Genomic DNA, 26709 nt, shown 5'->3' with positions numbered 1-26709 from the left:
TCCATTTCCATTTTCTCAGAGTGCGTGCTTGAGAAACAAGATTTAAGGAGCCTCTGCTTTGGAAGGGCTGAGTGTCTGTGGCGGAACGGGAGTCGTGTCATGCATTAGGACCACGGTGGGGGCGCCTGCACGTGCTCTCGCTGGCCTGGGGACGGTTCGGGACCGCCTGGAAGCGTCTGTGTGCGGGGACCCAGGCTGAGGCAGAGTGTGGCGTCGGTGGGTTGGGCTGCATGGTCGAGCTGTCCTCGTGTCTGAGTAGAAAAGAAGGTACTGTGTTCTTTACCAGTCCTGGGATTGCTGTCTCCATGGTTTCAGGGCATCTGAATGAATGTTTGGTGTGGTTTTGTGTGTGCGTGCGTGTGTTTTAAATATTAAAGTGGATAATGAGGTGTTAAGAAAACAATAATTACAGTGATTTATATTCAAACCTGTATGTGTTTCTTTATCAACATAATCTGCTGAGGACCTTCATTTTTAAGATTCAGAAGTGTTCTAAGGTTCTGACACCCAATTAATGAAGTGAACAAAATTGTTGATGGTGGTGAAACACCGTAGGGAATGTGGTTCGGAGAGAAGAGGAGGGCAAGGGCAAGTTATCCTGATCTTAGTGTGTAGTGTATGGCTTATTTAATGAACGGATTCCCCGCCAGTCTCAGTTGGCGCCTCAAGCTCTGTGGATTATTTTTCCTGTTTTGCCTTTTTTTTTTTTTTTTTTTTTTAAATCCGTGCTATCCCAGAGGAAAACCAGTGAATTACTCCTAGATCGGCTCTTATAGAGCGGCCATCGTATTCTGTCAAAACACTTGCTTCCATTTTCAAAGATAAAAAAAAAAAATCATTGGTTACCAAACGGTGTCCGTGTTTATTTCGCACGCCCACTGTCTTTGAGGCAGCACGCAGCTTGCTGCCTGACCCAGTGTCTCTGACCCGCTGGAACCACCCTCTCGGGGGGTAAGTACGGGGCGCATGTGGGTGGGCCCCGGGTTCCGCAGGTGGAGTGGGGTCTGTCCTGCCTCCAGCCTCTGCCAGGGGCGGATCTGGGGCAGATAGTCTAGTCTGGATGAGCCCCGAATTGTGAAGGAGGGACGAGACTTGCGTAGAGTTCAGGTGAGAGGAATAGCCACGTCTGGCCACCTAAGGAGCCCACTGCACGGCCACCATGGGTCCTACGACAAGCTGATTCCCTGGGAATCGGTGCCTTGGAAAGCAGCTCTTTCTTCGGTAGGAAGCCCAGTATTCTTGGCTTAACTGTGCTTTTTATTCCAGCAGAAGGTTTTCAAGGTCACTTGAATTTCTTGGCCCTCTCTCCGCTTCCCTATTTGCACTGAAACATTGACCCATGACATCTCAGTGATGGTAGCAAAGAACTTCCCTCCATTTGGTTTTTCTAAATGCCACTATGATGACTAGTTGGCACGAAGCCTCCCGTCCTCGAACACCCTCTTCTGAAGTTGCTGTAGTCTGTGCGGCAACGGCGGCCAGGGTCGTGGTCAGCCCGTCTGCGGTTTCAGGAAGTGGAAGTCGGCTGCTTCCGTCTGCAGCCCCTCGGTGCCCCCCGTCAGGGGGCAGATGCGTGGTGCGGGACGTTTACGACCGACTGGTTTCTCACCTTGGCCGCCTTGCTCCTTTTCCAGAAGACCCAGGGTTACCACGTTGGCCCCAGACAGCAGCCAGCCAGGCCCCGTCGAGGGAGAACTTCCGTTTTTTAAAGCCTCCTTCCCTTGCTGTACTCGGTGTTCTGTGTCCAGAAGAATTCTGGTTGGCTCTTCAGAATCACTTAACTCGAAGCGGCCCTTCCCTTTCTGCTGATAACACATTCCCACGTCCTAAAGCCATCATTGGGTCACAGACCTGAGACGGTCAAGGACACACACCTCTCCTTCTGCAGGTGGGCAGCTGCACAGTGCCCTTTGTTCCTTTTTCAGATGAAAAACGTTTTTTCCTCCACTGCTGGAGGGAGTGTGTTAAATTGGTACTGTTGCCGAGGGCAGGTTGACAGGGTAGATAGGCGTTTTCGAGGTTCTTACCTGTTAGCCCAGGATTTTCACCTCTGGGAATTTTGTCCCAAGGACACTAGCGAGAGGCATGTTTGGGAACTGGAAGAGTGAAAATTAGTCCAGCAGGGTGGCTCGATTATTAACCACCCCAGAACAGATTGTTTTTGACAAACCATTTTAGGGGTATGTGCCTATATTGATATAATGAATATTTCTGTGTAGGGTGAAGACCACAAATGTTGCTATGTAGGGTAGCAGTTGTGGGTAATTTTTCATTAATTGGATTTTTTCTGAATTTCTAAATTTCCTATAAATGTCTTTATTCCCAGAAAGAAGTTATTAAAAGTAATGTATGAGTGATGAATTAATAGTACCTTAAAGCAGGCATCATAAGTCAGAGGTGGGGAAGGAAGTGGTGGGACATTGAAGTCGCTCTAGGGGCAGGGACTCCTTAGCGCCTCCCAGCAACACCAGTGTCCGTGCTTAATGGGGTCAGTAGTTTTGTTTTCAAATTTAGAAGTAAAAATAAGTTCCTTTTTATCTAGACTTCAGACTGGCAATAGAATAAATCACAAGAGAAAAGATAGGTTGGCTGCGGAAAAATCAAATTACATATTCAATATGTCCAAAAAGCGAAGGAAGGCCATGGAAACTGGGAAATGTGTTTCCAACCAATACAGTATGGGATAGTATCTTCTAGTATGCTTAATCCGAGTCCCAGCTGCCGCCTCTGTTTGAATGGGATGGTTTCACCTCCCTGGTGGCGTGTGTCCAATTTTAAGTCCGAGAGGGTCTTGACATGCAGATAGCAGTGTTCTTCGTCCCTCCCCCAGGAATTTAGTCCACCAGCAACCGGTTTAACACAAACTTAGAAGTGGAAGGGGTTTGCTAGTAGACGCTAGTCATAGTGTGCTTGGGGCAAGTTCCTGGAATGGAAAAGTGGAGAGAGAGAAATTACTCCTGGTCCAAAGATCCTCAGGGGTCAGGTGGCTGCCAAGTTTGGTAGACGGGTTGCAACCTTGAGGAAGGTGAGCTGAGAGAGGCTGGTGGGCTCTTTGAGGTTCAGTGTAGTTTCACGTTACTGCGTGGAAATGAAACTGGGTGAGAAAGCTGATTTTCAGATCCTGAGTTCATGAATGGGGGACAGGGAGTGTTGGGGGGAGGAACCCAGCTCCCGTGAGGGGAGAGCAGTGCTGGTCCCGATTCCTGGGGAGCCGGGTCAGACCGGAAGTTAATCCACTGAAGCACTCAGCTCAGGAGGTTGGGAAGCAGTTGAAAAGCAAGTGGACGGATCTCTTCTGTTACCAGAATCACTAGGTGCTGAGTTTTTTGTTGTTGTTTTTTTAATGGAGGCTTCCTCATGCTGATCTGAAAGACTCAATGAATGTTTTTGGAAAGGATGATGTGGTGGGTTTGGAGCAGCACTGGAGAGAAATGATTCAGACAAAGGCCCGGCAGACAGTTGTGGGTATAGGGAAAGCTTTGGGTTGAAAGAAACGGACAGTCATCAGTGTCTGAAAGGGGAAGAGCAAGGAGCTGGCCTGGTGTCGGGTGCTCTGCTTGAGGGCTTCAAACACAAAGTAAGTACCTTCCCCACGTTCACGGCCCACTAGTCCAGGTGATGCGGACCGATCCCAGTGTGAACGGGTCACGCACAGCGTCCCGGGGCCCCTGAGGTGCTGCAGCAGCTGAGGGGGCAGGGCAGCCTTCACCTTCTTCACAGCCCTGCTCTCTTCTCATTACTCATTTCTAAACCACCCCTCCCCACCATGGTTCCATTCATCTTGGCATTCACTGAGGAAATACGAGATTTTAAGGGGCCTGCAGAAAATTGGAGTGGAGCCAGTGACCAAGTGGCCCAGCCAGGAAACATTGTTTGGACTGAAGCTCAGTTCCCTGAAGGTAGAGAAATCAACCTTCAGGGTTTCAGCAACAAAATCCAAGCTTTGGAGCTCTAAGCGACGAGGTCTGAGAACTGGGAAGTTGCCCCATATATAATAGGACGTTGTTGCAGGTTCATTTCTGTGCCAAGATGCTATTTGGATTGTAGAAGGTAGACAAAGCACCTCCTGGTTAACGTACTGCCATTCTCAACTGCAGTTCCCAAAGTGACAAGCGAGTTCTTACCACCCTGGCCAGTTTCCACCAGGGCAGTGGATTCAAATGTCACAAAAGACGGCAAGGTGGAGATTCCCATATGGGCATCTGGGCATCTGCCAGAAACCCCCCTTTGTAGAGTGACCAGTCCACTGTTTGAACAGCCTTGTAACTGGTTCCTCTACCTCTGCCCGCCTGTTCCCTTTTTTGCTTCCAGAGTGATGTTTTCTAGAACAGAATCTGTCCAGATCTCTGAGAGAGACATAAGTGGTTCCCCTCTTCAGCTCTTCAGCTTCCCCTAGGACAGCCCCCTTGACTTGGCCCCTGCCTTCCTCCCACCTGGTTCCTGTCTCCTATCAGCTACTCATGTTGGCTCCAGCTTCAAAATACATCCATCTTCCAGCTACTTCTCACACTGCTGCTGTAACCCTGATAGTTCATGCCCCCATCATCTCTGATATGAGCTGAGTTTCTGTACTGTGTTCTCCAGAGAAATGGAACTAATAAGATGTGTCCATATACATAGTGAGAGATTCATTATAAGAATGGGCTCACATGATTATGGAGGCCAAGTTCCCATATCTCCAGTCAGCCAACTGGAGACCCAGTGTTTCAGTTTGAGTCCAAAGGCAGCAAAAAACCAAGCTCAGAGGCAGTCAGACAAGGAGTTCCTGCTTACTGAGGCTTTCTGTTCCAGTCTGGTCTTCAACTGATTGGATGAGGCCCACCCACTCACACTGGGCAGGGCAGTCTGCTTTCCTCAGTCCACCAATTCAAATGTTCATCTCCCCCAGAAACATCTTCCCAGACACACCCAGAATAATACTTGACCAAATTTCTAGGTACCCTGTGGCCCAGTCAAGCTGACACATAAAAGTTAACCATCACACCTTCCAAACCAAGCTTCCTGTTGTCCCCTGCTTTAGTCTGTTCTCAACACAGCAGCCAGAGTAACCTCTTAAGGTATGAAGGCAGGGTTGGGTAAACAAAGGCCCACAGGCCAAATCCAGCTCACTGAAAGTTTCTGTACAGCCCACAAGCTAAGAAGAGCTTTTTTACATTTTGAAATGGCTGGAAAAAACCCAGTGACAAGTAAAAATTACGTCAAATTCAAGTTTTAGTGTCCATAAATTTTATTGGAACATAGCCACACCCATCTGTTTGAGCAGCATCTATGGCTGCTTTCACTCTACACCCTCAGAGTTGAGTATTTACAATGAGACCCAATGGTCACAAAGCCTGAAATATTTACAATCTGGCCCTTTAGGAAAAAGTTGGCTGACTCCTGTTTTTAGGCCCAGAACCCTCCATTGGCTTTTCATCCCACTCAGAATAAGAGCTATAAGATCCTCACAATAAGTTGAAGCTGGCCCTCGATTTCCTGACCTCTTATGATGTCCCCTTGTCACAAGGCCTCCTACCTCTGAGCTTTCACATGTGCTGTTCTCTCTGGACCACCCATCCTTCCCCCCCACCCCCAGTGTCTGCAGGGCTCATAACACCTATCACCACCAGCTCTATCAACTCATTGAGTTTCTGTCTCTCCCAAATTGAATGAGAACAAGACAGGAACTTGACTGTGGTATCCCTAGATTCTGGCATATGGTGTTAATAAATACTTGTTGAATGAGTGAATTGAAAGTATAGACATTATTATCTGAGATGGGGGTACCTATTGGATTATCTGGGCAACAGTGCTTTGCTTCCAGATTATGACCCTCCCCTGTCCCCAGTCCGCCCCAGGCTGGACCAGCGAGCCCGCCACCTTCAGTGCCGGCAAATCTGAGCTCTCCTTTACAAAGGCCTGGGATTTGGGGGTGCAGGGAGCTAGCAGGCAGGCAGGACAGGTACACAGTGATGGAGAAAACGCTCTGGGTCCCTTCTGCTCCCCAAGTCCATGCCCGAGATCCTGCTGCACGAGTTACCCCAGGAATCCTACTGCCACCTAAGCTCGTTTGAGTTGAGTTTGTCTGCAACCAAAACTCCTGCCTCATGCAGCTCTGTCTCCCTCATCAGAGGCCCTTGAGTTCCGAGGCCCAGAGTTCTTCATCTTTGTACCTTTAGGGCCAAGCCCAGGCCCAGTGCTTGGGGTGGCTCCTTGGAGGCATTGATTTCTTCAGCTGCTGTGTTCCTTGGAGAAATCATCGAGTCTGGAGCACTTTTTTAGATTTGATTGCCGTCTGGCCTTCTAGGTCTGGGACCAGCCCCTGCGCTGGCCACTGTCCACCCTAAGCTGACCCAGTGAGCCCTGGAGAGTCCCTGTTCGCTCTGGAGGACTGGCTTACTTTGCAGGCTCCCATCCCAGCAGCCAGCTCCTGAGAGGCAGCCAGAATCGGGCTGAATGTGAACTCCTCAAAGTTCTGTTCCCATTTGAGAGGGGAATTGTTGCAGGAAGAGGGACCCCTTCCAGGGCCCAAGAGTGGACTCTTGTCTAACACTCAGAAATGAATTGTCTGAGGAGGCACATGTGCTGACAAAGCAAGAGACTTTATTGGGAAGGGGCACCCAGGCCGAGAGCAGCAGGGTGAGGGAACCCAGGAGAACTGCTCTGCCACGTGGCTCGCAGTCTCGGGTTTAATGGTGATGGGGTTAGTTTCCGGGTTGCCTCTGGCCAATCATTCTGACTCATGGTCCTTCCCGGTGGCACGCGCATCACTCAGCCAAGATAGATTCCAGCGAGAAGGATTCTGGGAGGTTGGTAGGACACATGGACCGGCATCTCCTGACCTTTCCCGAATTCTTCTGGTTGGTGGTAGCTTGTCAGTTCTGCATTCCTTACCAGGAGGTCCTGTTGTCAGGTAACTCATGCAAGTGGTTACTATTGGGCCTTGCCAGGGAGGGCAGTTTTGTTCATTGGTTCCCCTAACAGAATGACGTCCTGGCTGTGGTGGCCCCCAAAGTGGCCGTTTCCCCTTCGGACATTCAAATCAACCAATGGCAGCCTGTGAGCCGTCCCTTGGGTCAAAGAGGATGTGTGGGGAGGAGGAAGGGAAGGGCAGGCATTTGGGTTTGGTTCCCCTCTGCCTCTCCAGGGCTGGGCCTTTTATTAGAATATCTCTGTTCTCTGTTTCATGAGACCTTTGCTTTCACTTGAACAAAGGGTCCTGTGGGTATATTTGAAAACTGCTGCGCTGCCAGCTGGACTCCTGTTTGTCTGAGAGGAAGCCACAGGCTTTGCGGTCTGGCCCACCTGGACCCTTCCCTGAGCCCCAGCTTCCTAGGAGGCATGATGGCCACTTAGGAAGGCAGGCATGATTCTATGGGATGCCACCCCCGTTTTCCTGCAGTTTTTTCCATTTTCAGAGAAATGGGCATAGGGTCCTACAGGAAGTGGACATCTTGTGAGGGAGGGGCCCCGTGGGTCCCCAGCAAATTACAAAGATGATCAGAGCTCAGCTACTCCTGGCCTGTCAGATACAGTCCTTGCCTATCCACATATTTCCAGAAGTCCACAAGTGTTTTTTTGTTTGTTTTTTCTTGTTTTCCTCAATAACTGACCAGCTTATGTCTGGTGAATACCACGTTGAAGCTAAGCTCTGCTGGCTTTGGCCACCTAATGCTTCCTCTCTTTGTCTCTATGGTATTAAGTTTCATAAGAACAGTTTCCCACTGCACTCCACAACCAGAAACGACTAAGGAGCAACAACCAAATAGGCCTCTGCACAAGCAGAGCTGTACAGGCAGTGGTGAGGCCGTTGGGTCTGGGTGCCCACCGTGAGGCTGTGACCGTCACCATGTGGCAGCTGCAGCACTTTCACCCATCAGCTGACGGAAGCACGACCGCATTTAGCGCACAAATGATCATCTAGGAGGGTCTGAGTATAAGGAGGTTGTGGACTGTTTGGATATCAAATCCTTAGTCGTCCAGTTGGCGGCCCAAGGAGCCACGCCGTTCCCTTTAAGATGGGGCTGCTCCAGCAGTAACAGGCTTTAGTTCATGCCCAGGACCACATTTTCCCAAAAGGCCCATAAATGGGCCTTTGTTCCCTTCCCAAAAGGCCCACCACTGGACTCTGATAGAGAAGGGAACTTAACACCCATTGGCTTTGCTGATTGTAATTCCTGCTCCACACCCCAGCTGCTCACTTCAGGTTAGAGGGTGGTGGGGAGCATTGCATCCCCTTGGACCAATCATCGCAGGCAGGGCCAGCCAGGAAAAGCTGGAATTACTTACATATTTATTCAACAGCCTTTTATCTGATTGAACGCAGGCTCTGTAATCAGACAGCCTGGGTTCAAACCCTGGTTCTGCCACTAACTAGCTGTGTGACCTTAGGCAAGTTACTTAATCTCTCTGGGCCTTGGTTTTTCTCATCTATAAAATGGGAATACTAATAGTACCTACCTCATGAGGCAATTGTGACGATGAAACAAATTAGCATATATCAAGAGCCTAGGACACTGTCTGGCACAGAGAAGCACCTGACAAATGTTAGCAGTTTTTATTCCTATGTGCCAGGCTCTGTGCTTGGCCCAGGAGATGCCACAGTGAACAAAACAGACATGGTTTTCTCCTGGGGCTTCCGGGGAAATAGACATTTATTAGATAATCCCATGTACATTGGAGAGGGGCACAGGGTTCTGAGATCGCAGAATGGGGCAGGGTGGGCAGGACAGGCTTTTCCTGAGGAGGGGGCACGTGAACTGGGTCTGAAGAGTGAGGAGGGGTTACCCAGGTGATGACCAGTAAAGACTGCTCCAGGCAGAAGGAACTGTGCATGCAAAGACCCTGTGTCAGGGGGAAATATAAAAGGAGCTTTAAAAAAAGGAGCTGGAGCAGAGAACAAGGGGGCATGTGAATGACATGAGGCCAGGGGTGAGGGGGGTGGTTAGGCATTGCCAGCCGTGCTGGTGATTTGAATCTTTATTCTAAAAACAACGGGGAGCCATTGAATCCTGCATAGGGAGAGAGTTCCTGCACTTGGAGCAAAGAAGGGGCTTCTGCTCTTATTCATTGAGGAATGGCATCCTGAAACCTATGGCAGGTTTTGCTCTTGAGTTTTAGGGTAAATGGACTCAGGGAGTCAAAGAGGTGAGGCAGTTGGCCTCTGCCTATATCGGCAGCCCTACCTATTTACTCTCAGGCCTTAACTGAGCCGTTCCATTGTTTTGCACTAAGCATTCAAATCTCCGTTTTCCAGATGATCCAACCTCAGAGAGCTCAAGTGAATTCCCTAAAGCCACACAGAAAATGTGAAGCAAGGACCCAATTCTCCTGATTCTTAGGCCTGTGTTTTCTACCCGGCTGCATTCAGTGGCCCTACCTGGTAGCTTTTGGCCTGACCACTAACCTGAAGGCCCCAAGAGGACAAGGACAGTGTGTGTCCTGCTTGTGGCTCATCCCAGTGCCCGGCACTTGTCAGGGCTCAATAAATGTGCCCTGCACTGAGAAAGCCAGCAGTGTAGTCTTAAGGGAACCAGTGTTTCTTTCTGCCCATCAATGGGGACCAGGTGGGTCCCTTTTCCAGTCTGGTTCTCCTCATAGCCAGTGACTTCCATTTTTCTAGGTCAGGGGTCAGCAAACTGCAGACTGTGGGACAAATTCACCTGTTTTTGTAAATAAATTCCACCTGTTTTTGTAAATAAAATTTTGTTGGGACACAGCCATGCTCATTCATTTACATATGGACCATGGCTGTTTCCATGTTACAACTGCAGAGTTGAATAGTTACTGACAGATCCACAAAGCTGAAAAGATTTGCTCTCTGGCCCTTTATAGAAAAAGCTCCCTGATTCTATTCTAGGGAATGCGTTGTTCTCTGAGAGTTTAAGTCTATGATATGAGCAGGTTCTTAAACCCCTCCAGAGAATCTTCCATGGAGATCTTCCATAGTCAGGCTGAGGAGCATTTGGAGAAGTGATATCATTGGTCCCATCGCTGTGGCCAGGGGGCATTGGGAAACCATGGTTGGCAGCCCCGAAAAACACAAGGTTGTGGGGGGGGGGGAGGAGCTGCCCCCAAAGACCCCATAAGGATAGAAACAGACAAAAGCAGCAGATTGTCTAGCCATCCTGAAATGTAGGGTGTCTGTAAAGTCCTCGTACAATTTAAAATCTGTTTCCTGATAATAAAGCTGACATATACATCATTATATACATTTTTCTATTTAAAATTATAGAAAAGGAAAATAGAAAGAAAGGGCCACTGTCATGCTTACAGGGCACTGTAAGCTTTTTTTTCAGTCCATCCTCTAAGCACCCACACCCCGTTGAAAGTATGCTGTTTATACATTTTTATACCCTGCTTTTACACCTAACGAGGTGTGAGTGCTTTACAAGCATTCAGCATAAATGTGACTTTAACCCCTGCGTCTTATCCCATTAAGGGACAGGTTTCCATCGTATGGGACTTGCATGTTTCTTCCCAATATTTCTTAGGTGAAATATCATCGCTTCAATCTTTGAAGGCATTCTGGAGTACTTTTCTGAGTTCCGTTTGTGGAAGTGGATACCTGCTCACTTTGAATGCTTGCATCTTACAGGTGTTTATGGGCCACGAGGTGTGCTGTGCTTTTATGGTCTTCGCACAGGCGCCTAGAACCAGCATCCTCTTAGCAATATTTCCTCCTCTACAAGGCAGATTTAGCGGCACAAGTCTTCCCTTGACATAGCTTTACCTGCTGCTAAGTTATTACCTTCCCCCTTACATAGAGCACTTGCTGGTATAGAGAAGATTCACCAGCACTCAAATACTCAGCCAGCACGATCCCAGGCCAGGGGTGGAGGTTGGGGGCTTTTTTCTGGCTCCCTGGCCTCTGCCGCTGACTCTGTGTGACCTTGAGCAAGGCACAGCCTCGCTCTGAGCCTCAGCATCCTGACCTCCAAGGGCTGCTGTGAGCCTACGAGCGGATAGATGCACAGCGTCTGGCGCATAGCAGAGGCCAAGGAAATGTTAGGCGTTTGTATTACGAGGCTTTGCAGGTGAGGAAACTGAGGCTCCAGAGGAGTGACTTGCCTAGGTCACGCAGCTTGTAAAAGGCCAGTTACGAGGCCCCTGCTCTTGAGAGTGGTCCCTTCCAGGGCACTGCTCCTGGATGGTTCTCAAAGCTCATAGGGGCATAAGGGACTGGGGGGCTGGACAGTGGCAGAATTAACTTTTCCCCAGGCTGTGCCCAAATCTTCTGAGAAGCAGCTTGTAGCTGCATGAGGGTCACGGAGGGAAGGAGGCATCTGGGAGATGCAGGGCTCTGCATCTGCTTGCTCTGGACCCCCTGGCCAGTACCCCACCCCAGTGCCGCAGGTGCAGCTAACAGCCTCTGATACCCCATTCAGAATAGAACAAATGACCAGGTCCCCTGGCCCTATGGCCTGGGAGGGGCTGGTCCCTGCTCTAGGACAACCAACTCATCCCAGTTTGCCTGGAGCTGACCCAGTTTTAGCACTGGAAGTCCCGTATCCCAGGAGCCCGCTCAGTCCCAGGCAGGCGGGGATGGTCAGTCACTCTCGGTGTAGACTGTCGACCCAGAGCTGGACTCTCACTGGGTCTTGCCTGCTGCAAAGTCATGGCTGTTCCCCTCTCCACCCTGACAGGTGGGCGATTGGCCTGCTGGAAGTTCCTGTCAGAGCCACCCTCGTGCCCCTCTGACTTGGCCATCAGCATCCTCCCCAGTTCTTGGAGAACCTTCCGTCTTTGGAGGTTTCCTATTTTATAGATAGAGAACTGGGGGTGGGGGGGGGGGACTGGGACCTGGATGGGGGGAAGTCACCCCAGGGGCACACAGGTCCCTGACTCCTGGTCCGCTCTCTCTCCTTGACCGCTGCATCTTAGGGATCTTGCCATCGGCTTCACACCCGTGGGTCTGGTGATGGGCCGTGGTTCAGGATGCGCTGGGATTCGGGCTGGACATCCAGGGCAGAGCCTAGCAGAGAGACTGTCCCGCCCCCAAAGTGCTTGTGAACCCAGGCTAGAAGAGACGTACCTGGAATGCTTATGATCGGGAAGTGGCCTTCCTCTCCTGCGTAAGGCTTTCAGAGTTTCTCAGCCCCTGCCCCTGAGGGCTGGCTGTTCCCCCACCTTCTGAAGAGGAGCAGGAAGCTCTGAGGGTCTCCCTTCCTCTTTGGGGACTTCAGTTTCCCTGTCTGTACAGACTGAGTTTGGGGCCCCTTCCCTCTGTAGCTTCCTAAAGTGATCAAGGTTCTGTCATGTGAACAACCCACTGGGGCTCTGATTTTCAGTTTAAAACAACCTGTGTGCAAGGCAGGATGCGAACCTCTCTGCATGTGTCCTGAGCCCCACCACGTACAGAACCGCTGGCCAGACCCTGGGGGACAGCCCTTCCTCCTTGGTTTCCTTGAGAGTCTGTGCGTTCTCAGGCCTCTCAGCCTTGGCTCTTGCTCTGAGCTCTCCTTGGGCTGCTGCTTTCCCCCTGGCCTGCCCGCCCAGCCCACCCCTAGCCCATCCCTACTTGTCATCTCAAGGGCCACTTCTCCTTGGAAGAGTCTCCTGACAACTCCCCCCCGACCCAGGGTGGGTTAGGGGCCCCTCCCTGGCTCACCCTGGGGTGACATGACCACACTGTGTCCTAACGGTCTGTTTACTTGTTTACTTGCTGGCTTCCCCACCGTCCTCCTTTGCATCTGGTCACTCCCTCCCTTCCAGGACGGGTGCCCTCTCACCTCCACACTCCATCCCCGTGGAGTAGTGCTGTGGCATTTCTCAGCTTGGGCCGCCCCCCTCCCCCACCAACTACCCGTCCCCTGCAAGTTTCCATGTGGTTCTAGGTGTTTTCGTGGTTACAGGAACCCAAGAGTAACCTCGGGCTCAGCAGGGCCCTGTCTCCTACTACCCACCCAAGCTTGATCAGCGTCCCCAAAGCTGCAACAAACAAGGAGGTGTGGGCCGTCACGTGGCCTTGAGTAACCACACTTTTGCTTCCTTCTTTTACACACGGCCGTTGGGGGTTGGAGCGGTCTGAGACCACGGCAGAGGTGCCACAGCCGTGCTTGGCAGCACAGGCTGGGTCCTTGCTGCTAAAGCAGAGAAGCCGCTTCTCCTGGGCCCACGAGGCAGCCATCTCATGCTCTGCTGAGCACGGTAAGTGCCAGCTTGCAAAAACCACAGGGAGTGGCTGGGTGGCAGGGTCTCCAGGGACCAGCGGGCCTGCCTGACAGCCAAGGGCAGGCTGGGGGGCAGCCCTGGGCAGAGCCTGAGCTGCAGCCCCTGGAAAGGACACCCCAAATCCCTGGCCACTCGGGATTGAGGTCTGCCTGGAGTTTGTAGCCTTATTCTGCTGTCTCTTCCGGATCCTGCTCTCTTCCATCCTGCCTTTCCTGTCAGGTTTGCCAGCAGCTTCCAGCTTGGGGGTTACTCTGAATTCAAAAAACTGGAGAAATCAGGAGCATTTCCCTAAAAATCATCCTACTCCTTCTTTCATGGTTGGGAAACCAAGGCCCAGAGAGGTGGAAGGATTTGCTCAGGCTATGGATCCATAAAACTAGTGTTTGCAAACTGTGTTTTTCACATTCTTATAGGATTGAGAAAGTGATGCTTGTCCACAGCAAATTGTTAAAATATTAGTATTAAGATACTACTGCTAGCAAAGGAGAAAATAATAATGATTAGAATACTCTTATTACTTTTGTATCTGGGGTGCTTTAGGAGCATAAAAGAGAATGGTGGGGGGCTGGTGGCTAAAGCAGTATCCCCTTACACACACACACACACACACACACACACACACACACACACACACACACACACACACACACACACACACACACGCCCATAGACAAGGATCAGGGCGGGCAGGCTCTGGTCTCCTGGAATTCTTTTTTCCTCAGGAAGTGGCTCCCTGGCCCCAGGCAGGCCACACCCTACGTGGTAGATGCCGCCCTCACTGGGCTTGGCCGGCAGACAGGGGGGATTGAAACTCAATGGAATGGGCTGGGATGCCAGGCTGAGCACTTCCTGGGAACCTAGGCCTTCAGAGGGGCCAGGGAATCATCTGAGAACCCTGCCCCCTTTTTACAAATGAGAAAACCAAGGCTCAGAGGGAAGAAGCAGCAGCCCACGGCAGCATTGCTGGGAGGTGGCCGAGCTTGGACTTGTGGTGGCCCCATCTGGCCACAGGACCCTCATGGAGCCCACAAAGACCCAAGGCCTCTGTCTCTCAGTCTCCTTTGCTGAGCTGGAGCAGGAAGACAGTGGGGGGTGGCCTCTGGCTAGAAGGAAGTAGGATTGTTACCTGTTGTACTTCTTGTTGCAGGACAGGCCACTAAATCGAGAGACAAGGTGTTGGGGCAAGGAATAGCAACTTTATTTGGAAAGCCAGCAGACTGAGAAGATGGCCCACTAGTGTCCCAAAGAACCTTCTTACCTGAGTTAGAATTCAGGCTTCTTGTGTACTAAAAGCGGAGGGGGTGTGGCTGGTTGTTGCAAACTTCTTGGTGCTGGAATCCTTTTTTCTTGCAGCTGTCCACATAGTTCTGGTCACAATGTTCCTGTAAACCTCCAACAAGACAATTGTTATTTTCTGTTCTGCAACTTTTTAATCTCTCTATGAATGGAAAAGTGTTATACCTTTAAAGGTCAAGCCCGGGACGCAGAGCCTTGAGAAAGGATATTATGTATATTTCAAGCTGTAGGTGACATTCCTTTACAAAGGTGCAGAGCCAGTAGGACTAAGCAGAGGCAACAGAGCACAAAGGTTAGAGCTAAAGGAATAGATCCAACATGGAGTCAGGCTTGTTCTTCTCTGTTACAATTCCCTACTGTCCATGTCCATTCCACAATCTTGCGGGATAAGGGGTGATGACCACTCTGGCTACTTCCTGCTGAACGGGGGCAAGGAGGGGGTGATGGTGGAATGGAATTTATCAACTTGGAACTGGAAGTATTCCCGAGTCCTAGGCTGGGTATAAGCAGTTTGCATCATGACACTGCTCCCCCTTTTCATGGCCCTGTCGTAACACTTAGACAAGCACTTGAACATATATATAAACTCCAGCACTTGGGATGAGGGCACCTAGGCTGCTCTGCCCTGAGCTGTCTTTGCATATTTCCCCTGTTGGCCACACAGATAACTTTATTAAAGCATTTCCTTTCCAACAAGTACAAGTGAAATGGGAGAGTAAAGTCATCGTTACTTATCTGATAGGAGGCTGGTAGGCTGTTAACAACAACTTAAGATCTTCTGATGGCTTGCAAGTCCAAGTCTGCAGACCTAGTGGCTACAGATTCTCCTGCCTGGGCAGACACCTGTAATGGCCTACCATCCAATATTTCAAAAGGGCTTAATTTAAGCTTGCTTCTGGGAGCCGCTGTAATCTGTCGCCGGGCAACTAGCAAAGACTTATCCCAAGGTAAATGAGTAGTTTCCAATCAATATGATACCTGTTGGGTTATACTTGTAGACAAAAGCAAACCCATTGTCACTTTGGTGTTAGGCAATCCAAATCGAGGAATAATTTGCCTTTCCTGGGGCACCATCAGCCCAAACTTCTCATCTTACCTTTCTGTAGACCTCAGGGGGATCAAGTTCTGTCTGCTTTTCTGAGTTTTCTAGGAGAGCCCTCTGTAGGTGTTAAAGCATGTTCTGATGGGACTCTGATATCAAGGTGTCCTGGTGAAAAAGTCACTTGAGCATTTAGTTTACAGAGGCAATCTTGGCCCAGGAGGGGGATAGGGCATTCAGGCATGTACAAGAAACTACATTTTAATATCAGATTTCCTAATTGACACTCCAATGGTTTGAAAATGATCGCTCTGTACTTCCCCTGATACCCCAGTGACTGGGGTAGACTGGGATGTTCTCTGTGCCAACTTAGTGTTTAGCATGGAGTACATTGCCCCTGTGTCTACCAGAAAGTCAATCAGTTTGCTTCCCACTGTCAATTTTACCCGGGGCTCCTGTGGGGATATTTGAATTGAGTGTCATAAAACCAGAGGAGCCCCTGGGCCTCTTCATTCATCACCTAAACATTCTTCCCTCTCTACCATCTGAGAGGCCCCACTCCTTTCCTTTTTTAGCCCTCCTTTTTAAAAAAAAATTTTTTTTTTTAATTGAAGTATAGTTGATTTACAATGTTGTGTTAGTTTCAGGTATACAACACAGTGATTCAGTTATACATATATTTATATCTATTCTTTTTCAGATTCTTTTCCCTTATATGTTATTACAAAATAGTGAGTATAGTTCCCTGTGCTATACAATAGGTTCTTGTTGTTTATCTATTTTATATATAGTAGTGTGCATATGTTAATCCCAAACTCTCAATTTATCCCTTCCCCACCCCTTTCCCCTTTGGTAACCATAAATTTGTTTTCTATGTCTGTGGGTCTATTTCTGTTTTGTAAGTAAGTTATTTTGTATCTTTTTTTTGAGATTCCACAAATAAATGATATATGATATTTGTCTTTCTCTGGCTTACTTCACTTAGTATGATAATCTATAGTTCCATCCATGTTGCTGCAAATGGCATTATTTGGTTCTTTTTTATGGTTGAGTAGTATTCCATTGTGTATATATACCACACCTTCTTTATCCATTCATCTGTTGTTGGACATTTACGTTGCTTCCATGTCTTTAGCTCTCTTGCTCTTTAATTTCAGGCATTCTCTTTCTCAATGTCCTTTCTCTTTACAATAAGTGCATTTTTCTTTACCTAGTGCTGGCTTATCTTTCTCAGAGCCTCCTGTCTTCCAGGAATCCAATGCAACAGTTAGAAAAGTACATTTCACCTTGTGCCTTCTTTTTCTGTTTGCGTTCTCTGCTGTTGAATACCTTAAAAGCAATGTCTACCAACTGAGAAAGAATCATTCCAAATGCACCATCTAATTTTTGTAACTTTCTCCTGATTTCTGGGGCACTTTGCCTGATAAAGTTCATGTTTACCTTTCTAGTATTTTTAGGGCCCTTGGGATTGGCATCAGTATAATGTCTGTAGGTCTGATAAATCCTTTCCAAAAATTCCGAGTGGTCTTCATTTGATTTGTGCTGAATTTCTTGAATATTTTCAAACTCTTTTGTTTTGGGACCCCTTTTCGAAGTCCTGCCAAGATGCACTTTGGGCAGTGTTCTAATGAGGGCATTGCTGCCTCACTGAGGATCCCAATTTGGTTCAACTGTGGGTGCCGCTAGGTGGGCTTTGGGTGTACCATTTGGGTCCATTAGGTGGAGCTGGTACGCTTCTTCCCTGGCCTTATCAGTGACCATTCTCCTTTCATCTCCTGTAAGGATCATGTTGAGAAGAATGTGTATGTCTGTCCAGGAAGGGTGATGGGTGGCAAAAATGGAAGCAAACAATTCTGTCATTCGGAAAGGATCCTCCCTATACGGAGGATTGTCCAATTAAACAAGTCCAAGGTTGACAAGGGACTGTGCGTCCATAGAAACCCAGCCAGCTGGCCATTTTCATTTAGGCACCCTACTGGATAATTGCCCTGCTCTGGGAGTGGCTCCCAGTCCAAATTGGGTGCCCTGTTGGGTCTTAGATGGTGATACCAGACGAGGTCCCTGTGCCCAGGAAAATAATTGATCCCTATAAGGAGAGGGAGCCAGTCTGGCCACTACCTGAGCCCCGGTGTTGGGAATTGGGGCTGGAGCAAGAAGAATGGGAGGCAGTGGAAGAGGTAGATGTACTGGCATAGTGGCTGGAGTGGCTGGGCCCCAGCTCAGCCAGGGGAGTGTTTAAGGTTTGGAGCAGTGTATCCTCATTCTTGTTCCCTTCCTTGTCTTCCTGTGTGACAGCTCTTGCCTTGGGTTTCTTTTCAAGCCTTTATACCGTTAAGGCGACAACTGTCTGACTTTTTCTCATCCTGATGTAATAGCACAAATGCTTGCATGTAGGGGATTTTATCATTCTTCCCTGCTTCTTCACAGAATAGCTCTAATTTCAGGATTGTATTGTAATTTAGAGAGCCATTCAAAGGCCACCATTCCTTAGATCCTAACAGGTACTGTGGCCACACACTGTTAAAATAAAATATCATCTTCCTCTTACTCATGGGTTCATAGCTGTAATCAGACCACTTATCCAACATGCACCCCAGAGGACTTTCTTTAGGGATAGTTGAAACATTCCCCATCTTTTAAAGACAGAAATACAAGATGGAGTCAGGCTTGTTCTTCTCTGTTACAGATGGCTGGTGTGTATCTGTGCGTGTGTCTGTGTGCTGGTCCATCTGTCTACAGACAGACAGATATCCTCTGAAAATTGTCAGTTGTTGAACTAAAACCAGGTGTAAGTCTCAATGAATTCATTTGTGAAAGGACCTCACTTCCTCTGTACCAGGCCAGCAAATTTGGGTACGACAGTTGAGAGTTGGGTTTTTTGGAGGGTGGGAGGGAAGGCAAAAAAAATCTTAGCTATCACTATGGTTTGTGTCCCTGTAAAGGGTCACAGAACATTCAACAGATATATCTGCGGTATTAAAATTTCATGGGCGCGGGTGGTAATTAGGAAAAGTAATGTCGGAAAGCCTCCTTGATAGGGCTGGGGTAATTGATTAGAAAAGGTTGGGAAGTGCAGGATGACAAATGTGAGGCCAAAATCCTGCAGATGGCACATCCTGTGCAGTTGTATGCCTGTTGCCCTGCCTCACTCCTGTGTCCACTCCTGCAACACACCTTTAATGAGCCCCCAGGATGCCAGGCCTGTGGAGGCCAGGGATCCTGTGGAGACTTGTGGTCTGGTGGGGGCAGCAGGGCAGCCACAGTGCCTGTGCTCCAATGGACCAATGTCACAGCGTCCGCCAAGCACCTGCCCGTCTGCTAAGCCCTGGGCGTGTAGCGTGAGCCGTAAGATGTCTGTGGTTCCTGTCCTCTTAGTGTTTATGAGCTGATGGGAATGAATGTTCTGAAAGTAAACAAACATTTTTTAAAAAAGGTTTAAACAACCGGACTAATGATGCCTGGGCAATCTGGGAAGGCTTCTTGGAGGAGGGAGCATTTGCTTCGGCTCCAGAGAATGGCCAGGTCATGTTCACAAGTGGTACAGAGCTGTGACTATGAGGTGGGCTCTGGAGCAAGACCAACCAGGTTTAAGTTCCTGCTCCTTCTCTTACTGGCCATGTGACTTTAAGCACCAAGTGGGCCTCAGTTTCCCCATGTTTCATGTGGGGTTAATACGAGGAGGTTGTGGGGCCCGAGTGAGTTAATAGTTCATGCATAGCTCTTAGAACAGTGTCCAGCACATTGTCTACACTTGATACACAAACCAGAGGAGACCAAGGCTGTGTATGGCACCCAGGACTTGCTGTGGAGACAGGTTTCTGGGGCTCCTGGCCCCAGCTCTCTCTGACTGACAAGGTCAGAAGTGTGTCAAAGCTGTCCCAGGGCTGTAGATTTTTCAGGGATGTGGCCTTACATGCAGAATGACAATGACAACAGCTGGCCTTTATTGAGCACTTACTATGTGCTAAACGCTCAACCTGGATCAGCTCACTTCAACACATAACAACCCCACAAAGTGTAGGCGCTACTGGTATCTTGTGTTCCAAGTGAAGAACCTGTGGCTCAGAGAGGTGTTTTCAGTTGCCCAAGATCACACAGCTTGTAAGCGACAGAACTGGGACTGGATCTGGTTTGTTACTGGATTTGATCCTGAGCTGGGCCAGATCCTCTCTGTTACCAAACCAAAACTGGGGTCTGCTCGCTTGTGTGCAGTAAAGCCAATCTGCTGACACCATGTTGTGGTGAAGGAAAGTGCGGCGTTTATTGCAGGGCGCCAGACAAGGAGTCCAGGACAGCTAGTGCTCAAAAAGCCCAAACTCCCCGATGAGTTTTAGCAAAGCAGTTTTAAACGCCAGGTGAGGGAGGGGAGTTCCAGGGGCTGTGATCAGCTCGTGCACAATTCTCTGATTGGTCGATGGTGAGGTAACAGGGTGGCATCACAGGGGTTAACATTATCAATCCTCACGCGCCAGGTCTGGGGTCATCAAGTAGTTAATTTCTTCCATCTGGTGGGGGTTTTAGCATCTGTAAAACAACTCAGGAAATGTGCATCAGATACTATTATCTAGGTACTTCAGGGAGGAGCTAAAGCAGAGGATATGGGGGAGTGGTCTGTCCTGGGAAGGCCCCACAGGGTCCTGCTGGGTTACATGTCCAGTGCAGCAGGACTCAGACCTGTGCTGCGATCTCGGGGGACACCTGGGCCTCCGCTGGATCCCCTCTCTCGAGGCTGCTCAACCCACACCCTGAGATGCTCAGTCTTGGATCCTGAGATTTCAAGCTCTTGAACGCCGGGACTCCTGGGATTCAGGATTCCAAATGGGAGGTCCCAAGCTTCTTGAGTCCTACAAGCATCTTTCCTGAGTGGTCCAGGGCAGCCATGTGGCGCAGTCTCCAGAGCTGGGGTGTGGCCCCTGGCAGCTCGCTCCTCCACACAGCCTGGGTGGGGCTTGGGGAAGAAGCACCCTGGTTTCGGGTGAAGACAGGAAATGGGCAGTGTCTGACCTCCTCCGTTAAGCAAGCAACAAGAAAAATAGGATGTGGCATCTCCTTGCCCCTCTCTCTGAGCCCTGCCCACCCCACTCCTGTGGTAAGTGACTGTTTTCCTGCCATCAGAGGAGAGAAGAGGTGAAAGGTGGGGCCTGAAGGAAGTGACTTCACTGCCCTGAGCCTTGCTTCCCTAATCTGTGTAACAGGAACCATAGCAGCCAGTGCTGGAGGTGAAGATGAATGAGGCCCCCAGATGATGAGATAATGAAATGATCCATCCGCACTGGGGGTTTTATAATGCATCATAAATGTGTTTTAGCGAAGATTAAAGTTATTATCCTACCTGCCATACACAGCGCTTATGCTCTGCTCCTCTCCTTGTTAACTGCGTGACTCTTTGGAGCCACAGAGCCTCTGGGAGCCATGTGGGTTTCAGTCACATGGGCTGAAGCCTGCCCAGCCACGGCCTGGCTAGAGGCTGCTGTGTCCCTGGTCCCTTCCCCTTGAAGCCCACAGTATGGCAGGTACTAGGCACCTGGATTGCCTGAGACTGACTGGGACGAGGGATTTTCAGTGCTAACACTGCGGATGTCTGGGATGAGCTGGTCGCCTTAGGCCCAGGCAGGGAGATGCTGGTTTTCCTAGTGCTCACGGTTGCATCCCAAACAGGCAGGGAGGTCTCTGCTCTCACACAGGTCTTTGCAGCTTCCCTAACTGCTTCCCTAATGTAGGGAGGTAGGGAGGTCGCCATCTCTGTACTCTCCCTGAGTTGGAGGGCCCCCTCTCCTCTGCTCCTCTGTCCACAGCGCCCCCTGCTGGATGCCAGCATCAGGGAATCTTCCCTGCAGCATCTCATTCCATTCTCATCTTTGAGACAGTATCGCCCATTTTACAGATGAGGAAACTGAGGCTCAGACTCCATGAAGCGATCTGCTCAGGTTACACAGCGTCTAAGTGGTCTCTCCTCCACCCCAGGCTGCCTCTGTGTGCAGGGGACTGTGGGGATGGGTGCAGGGGGAGAGCCCACATTGGGGAACACAACCTGGTCCCTTCCATAGTACCCTCCCAGCCTCCCTGACTCGCCCAGTTGCCTCCCCGACCCAGGAACTGGTGGGTTGGGTCTTCTGTTTTTGTTTCTCCCTCTCTGCTTCCAGGAAGTGACTGAGGGCTCTGCCTTCCAGGAACCGAGAACTGCCCAAGTGGGGGTGGTGGGTGTGAGTCTTCATAGTTATGAAATATGTCCTAGAGCTGGTGGCTTATTCCTAAAGTCCCCCACCCGCAGGAAAGTGGGGCCAAGGTTAGGCCATATTCTCTTCCCCCAAGAAGGAACTCGACCCCCTGTGCAAAACAGTCTGCCTCCCAAAGGCAAGTTCAGAGGCAGAGTGTGTGTGCGTGTTTGTGTGTGTGTGTGTGTGTATAATACACTTATTAAGCACCTACTGTGAGCCTGGAACTTTTGAATCCCTCATCTCATTGCATTCTCCCAACAGCCCTGTGAGATGGGTAGTGTTTGTTGTTCCCATTTTACAGATAAAACTGAGGCTCAGAAAGGCAAAGATCTGGGTCAAGGTCATTCCTCTTGTAATGGACAGAGCTGGGACTTGAACATCATTTTGTTAGACCCCACAATCTGTGCCCTCAATCTTGTGCCCTTCATAGCACCCAGTACAGAGGGGGCTGACCTTTCTGGGTGATACGGCCTTCAAGGTCCTCCTTATTCTTACTTTGCCCTCCATTCCCCAGCTGGATCCCCAATAGCAGCCACAAACCCATCAAGCTAAGCTGTTTTCCAAGCCTTTGCTCCTTCTGCCCCTCCAACTAGATCAGGTCTCTCCACAAAGCCTTCCTGAGTCCTCGCTGGCTTCGAATCTGATCTCTGCCACTCGGCAGCTGTGTGGCTTTGGGCAAGTTGCTCTACCTCTCTGAGCCTCATCCCTCCTCAGTAAAGTGAGGACAACTGTGAGAGCCAGATGTGTCTGGTGCAAATATCATCAAGTTTGGTTTAAGAAATTATTTTAAGATAAAATCAGACTGGCATTTTAGAAACCATCATAATTCTAACTAACATGTGAGAGGTTGGATTGAGCCTAGAAGCTGAGGGATCCATGAGTGAGTTACAGTCACTCAAAGAATGACGAACAATTGCTCTCTGCCCCGAATTACATGAAGTGCAAGGAAAGGTATTGAATAAATGGAAAAGAATTTGAAAAAGAATAGATATATGTATCAATATATGTATACCTGAATCACCTTGCTGTACACCTGAAACTAACACAACATTTAAATCAACTATACTCCAATTAAAAAAACAAACAAGGAAAGGTACTGGAAATTATCCAGGCTCTGCCCCAGACACTGTGCCTGGGACTGCATATTGCTGAAGGGTGCTATGTCAGGGAATCGAGTGATATATGAATCCTGCCCCAGAACACAGCTATTGGTCACCACAGGAGTCTCAGCTGCAAGATTTTGAATCCCACAGACACCAGCCAGTGCCAGGGGGAGCATAAGGGGAGTGAGGGAAATCCAGAAGGCATGAGCGTTCACAAGGCCAAGCAGAAAGATCAATGAGATGTCCAAAGGGAAAGGCACTGCCCTTTCTGGCTACCTGTTCGGGAGGCTGAGGGGTGATACCAGGATGGACAGTGGCCCTCCCTACTCACAGGCAAATGAGATGGATGTCAACTCGCTGAGGACAGCCTCTTCGGAAAAGATTTGAGTTTATCTCCTGGCCCCAGATAGAGCAGTTGATGGCTCTGGGCCCTTGAGGACTTATGGGATAGATTTACTGAAAGAACTGAAGTAGCTGCCCTCTGTGGGAGCTGGAGATGGGAGCAAGGTGCTAAGGGCTTTGCAGGTATCACCTCATCTTATCCTCACAATAGTCTCCGGATAGGTGCTGTCATCCCATCATGTAAGTGAGGACCCGGCCAAAGGGAACTGGGCCAAGCCAAGACACCAAGAAAGGATGAGAAAACTGAGAATCTGAGGGACAGGACAGGGCTGTGTGGGATGGGAGCCAAGATAAGGGAAAGTGGAACAGAGTGATGTGGAGAGAGGAGTCAGGATCGGACTCTGAGAGGCCTCAAAGGGCCAAATGAACAGCTTTATCCTGCAAAGCTGAAGCCACCAAACTCTTGCTCATGGACCCCATCAGTGGACGATATAAGAACATTGATCTATTTATTAATTGTATACAAGTACCACTGCACTCATAATATATTATAAATGTATACAAAAATAGAAATTAAGAAGTGACATAAAAGTTAATATAACTAGAAGATCTAATATTATCTTTCCACACCCCAGTAGATTGTCTTGCCCACAAATAAAAAGTTTTAATAAAAAAGAATAAGGAGGCAAATACATTTCTATGCACCATGTAGAGGGAGTTGAAGGGCTACCCCCAAGATGGATTCATTGATGTTGTTAAGTAATAATAGCTGCTGTTTGCTGAGGGTCTTCTGTGCACCAGGCATGTGCTGGATCACAAGGATGCCCCAGGCCAGATGTGCTCCCAGCTGTGGCTGTTGAGGGTGCTTGGCAGGTCCAGGGGTACAGCTCTCCTGACATCCCTCTGTCCGTATCCCCCTCCAGGTGCCATGTTTCTGAAACTCCTACTGCTCCTGGCCCTGCTGGGCCCTGGCCGCAGCCTCCAGCTGTGGGAGACCTTGGAGGATGGAGCCGAGGAGGCCCCAGGCCCCCTGCGTGTCCGTGGCCGGAGAGAAGTGGATGAGGACGACTCCGACATATATGACTATGACATACAGACGGACCCTCCAGAAATGCTTAACTATAGCACCGAGGCCCCCAAGCTTCTGCCTGTGATGGGAACATTGGAGCAGAGAGCGTCTGCAGGGCCTTTAACACCTGAGCCAACCACTCTGGAGGTGGCCACAAGGGACCCTGCTGTCCTGGATGCAGGAGGGGCAGCCACTGGGAATCTGAGCATGGAACTGGTCCTACTGGTCACTCTGACCAAAGAACCAGTCACTGTAATCCCTCCCATCACGGAGGATCCATCCACAGAATCAGCTGCAGTAGAGGCCCTGTCCACAGGGCCAGCAGGCAGAATGGCACTGGCCACAGAGCCTGCAGCCACAGAGGCTCTGTCCACAGAGACCCTGCCCACGGAGCCAGCAAGCACAATGGCACCGGCCACAGAACGCACAGCCATGGAGACCCTGTCCACAGGGGCCATGTTCACAGAATCCACTGCCACGGAGGCTCTGTCCACAGAACCCACTGCCACGGAGGCTCTGTCCACAGAACCCACTGCCACGGAGGCCCTGTCCACAGAATCCACTGCCACAGAGGCCCTGTTCGTGGAACCCACAGTCACAGAGGTTCTGTCCACGGAACTGGCCACCACAGCAGTTCTTTCCATGGAGCCCACTACCACAGGGGCCCTGCCCACAGATCCAGCCACTGTGAAGACCCTGCCCACAAGACCTGCTACCACAAGGGGCCTAACCACAGCCCTTCCTGTGCCCTCTGATCCTCCCAAGAGCACCATTGTGGCAGTTGGCAATTCATCTGATGACTTGATCGACAAACGGAAATATGGTCAGAGTCTTTTCCCCCGGAGCTCCGTGGCCCCAAGCCCCACAGAGGGCCTGCTTGACCCCAGCTCAGTGAAGCAGTGCCTGCTGGCCATCCTCATCCTGGCCCTGGTGGCCACCGTCTTCCTCGTGTGCACCGTGGTGCTGGCCATCCGCCTGTCCCGCAAGAACCACCTGTACCCCGTGCGCAATTACTCCCCCACTGAGATGGTCTGCATCTCGTCCCTGCTGCCCGAGGGGGGTGAGGGGCCAGCTGCCATGGCCAACGGGCGCCTGCCCAAGGCCAAGAGCCAGGGCCTGAAGGCGGGGCCCGGGGAGGACCGCGAGGGGGATGACCTCACCCTGCACAGCTTCCTCCCTTAGCTCCCGGCCCGGCTGCCTGAGCAGGACCAGCCCCCCAAGCGGCCTCCACAGCCTGCTGGGCCACCACCCATACCCAGGCTCTATGCCATGGGTCCGGGCTTCCTTGGAGCCCCCTGGGAATGGGAATGTTCAGGGTGGGAACCCTGGCCACCCTACACGGGACTGAGAGCAGCCAAGGTCCAGGCACCAAAGCAGGCCTGACAAACGGAACCTCCAGTGGAGGCTGGAGAGGCTCCCCCACCTCCCTGCCTCCCATGTGTTCTTGGCCCCCTCTAACGCCTCCCACAGCTGCTGGAATCCCATCCCCATGTGCCCAGGAGGACTCAGGGTTCCCTGCCCACACCCCCACTGCCACTTTCTTCTGGTGGCCATGGTCACCGCACAGGAAGGGGGCACTTTTGGGGGGGAATACGGCATTCCTGAGTTCATTTCCTGTTACTCCCCATTTGGGGTATCTCTCCCAGGAGCCCAGGGTGAGGGCTGGGTATGTGAGGGCTGGGCAGGCTTGGAAAGCCCAAGGCTACAGGCTTCTTTGGGACTTTGTGGACCAATGAGCTTCCATCTGATGATAGAGTGACCCCCGTCCCGCCCTCCCTCGCCTCCCCCTGTGGCCTTGTTTTAGGGTGGGCTCTACCTTGTTCACCGAAGTCTCCCAGGGCCCAGCTCGGGGCCCGGGAGAGCACAGACACTCAGTAAATGTTTGGTAAACAAGCGATGGCTGAACGAATGCATCAAGGTACCAAGGTGCCTCCTTCAGGTGGGGAGTTGGTCCTCTGCTGTTCACGCCCAGCCCCAGGCCCCTCAGGAAGACCCCTGCACGGGCCATTGCGGTTACTTCAGGGCACATCTTGCTGTACCCTTGGGCAGCTGGGAGGCGGGGTTCAGGCTGTTGGAGGACAGAGGGTGCTGGCCTCGGGAACCACTTTCTTCAGCACCTCCCGTGACCCAGTTCAAGCCCACAGAATTTGGTTACCCCCGCCAAATCTCAGCCAGATACCCCTCTAAACACCAATGCCATCCTCCCCAGAAGCCCACCCTGACCCCTCTGTTCTACATGGGGCCCATCTCCCATTAACACCCAGCGGCCCCTCCTCACAGGGGGAGCCTGGCCACACCCTACAAGGCCTTCCTACAACTGACCACCTGTCATGTAGAGTTGGGGGCCAGTAAACTTTTTCTTAAAGGGCCAGACCATAAATATCTCAGGTTTGGCAGGCTGCGTGGCCTCTGTTGCAACTTCTCGACTCTGTCATCGTGGCATGAATGCAGTGATCGACTCTGTGTCATAAATGAATGGGTTTGGCTGAA

General features: G+C 50.4%; 1 protein-coding gene across 2 annotated transcripts; it reads left to right on the top strand.

Moving 5' to 3' along the window:
- Positions 1-976: 976 nt before the first annotated feature.
- SELPLG (selectin P ligand) lies at positions 977-26709 on the top strand. Of its 2 annotated transcripts, none has more exons than XM_082417534.1 (2): positions 977-13128; positions 24074-26709. In XM_082417534.1, exon 2 carries the CDS (start codon positions 24079-24081, stop codon positions 25399-25401), a length of 1323 nt encoding a protein of 440 aa, XP_082273660.1. In that variant the 5' UTR covers positions 977-13128; positions 24074-24078; the 3' UTR covers positions 25402-26709. The 2 variants fall into 2 exon arrangements, with proteins under 2 accessions (XP_082273660.1, XP_082273659.1); XM_082417533.1 differs by lacking the exon at positions 977-13128 and adding an exon at positions 13143-20576.

This window comes from Balaenoptera physalus (genome assembly GCF_965194825.1).
Source record: "Balaenoptera physalus genome assembly, chromosome: 12".
Lineage (NCBI taxonomy): Eukaryota > Metazoa > Chordata > Mammalia > Artiodactyla > Balaenopteridae > Balaenoptera > Balaenoptera physalus.
The sequence above is the reverse complement of the archived record's forward strand: the minus strand, read 5'-3'. Positions and strand labels throughout refer to the sequence as shown.

What these genes read in the sequence shown, in the direction of transcription:
- SELPLG (XM_082417533.1), top strand. Translation starts at nt 20,525, where the DNA reads ATGTGGCATCTCCTTGCCCCTCTCTCTGAGCCCTGCCCACCCCACTCC. An exon ending in CTGCCCACCCCACTCCTGTG is followed by an intron (nt 20,577 to 24,073) that starts GTAAGTGACTGT and finishes ATCCCCCTCCAG; the next exon opens with GTGCCATGTTTCTGAAACTC.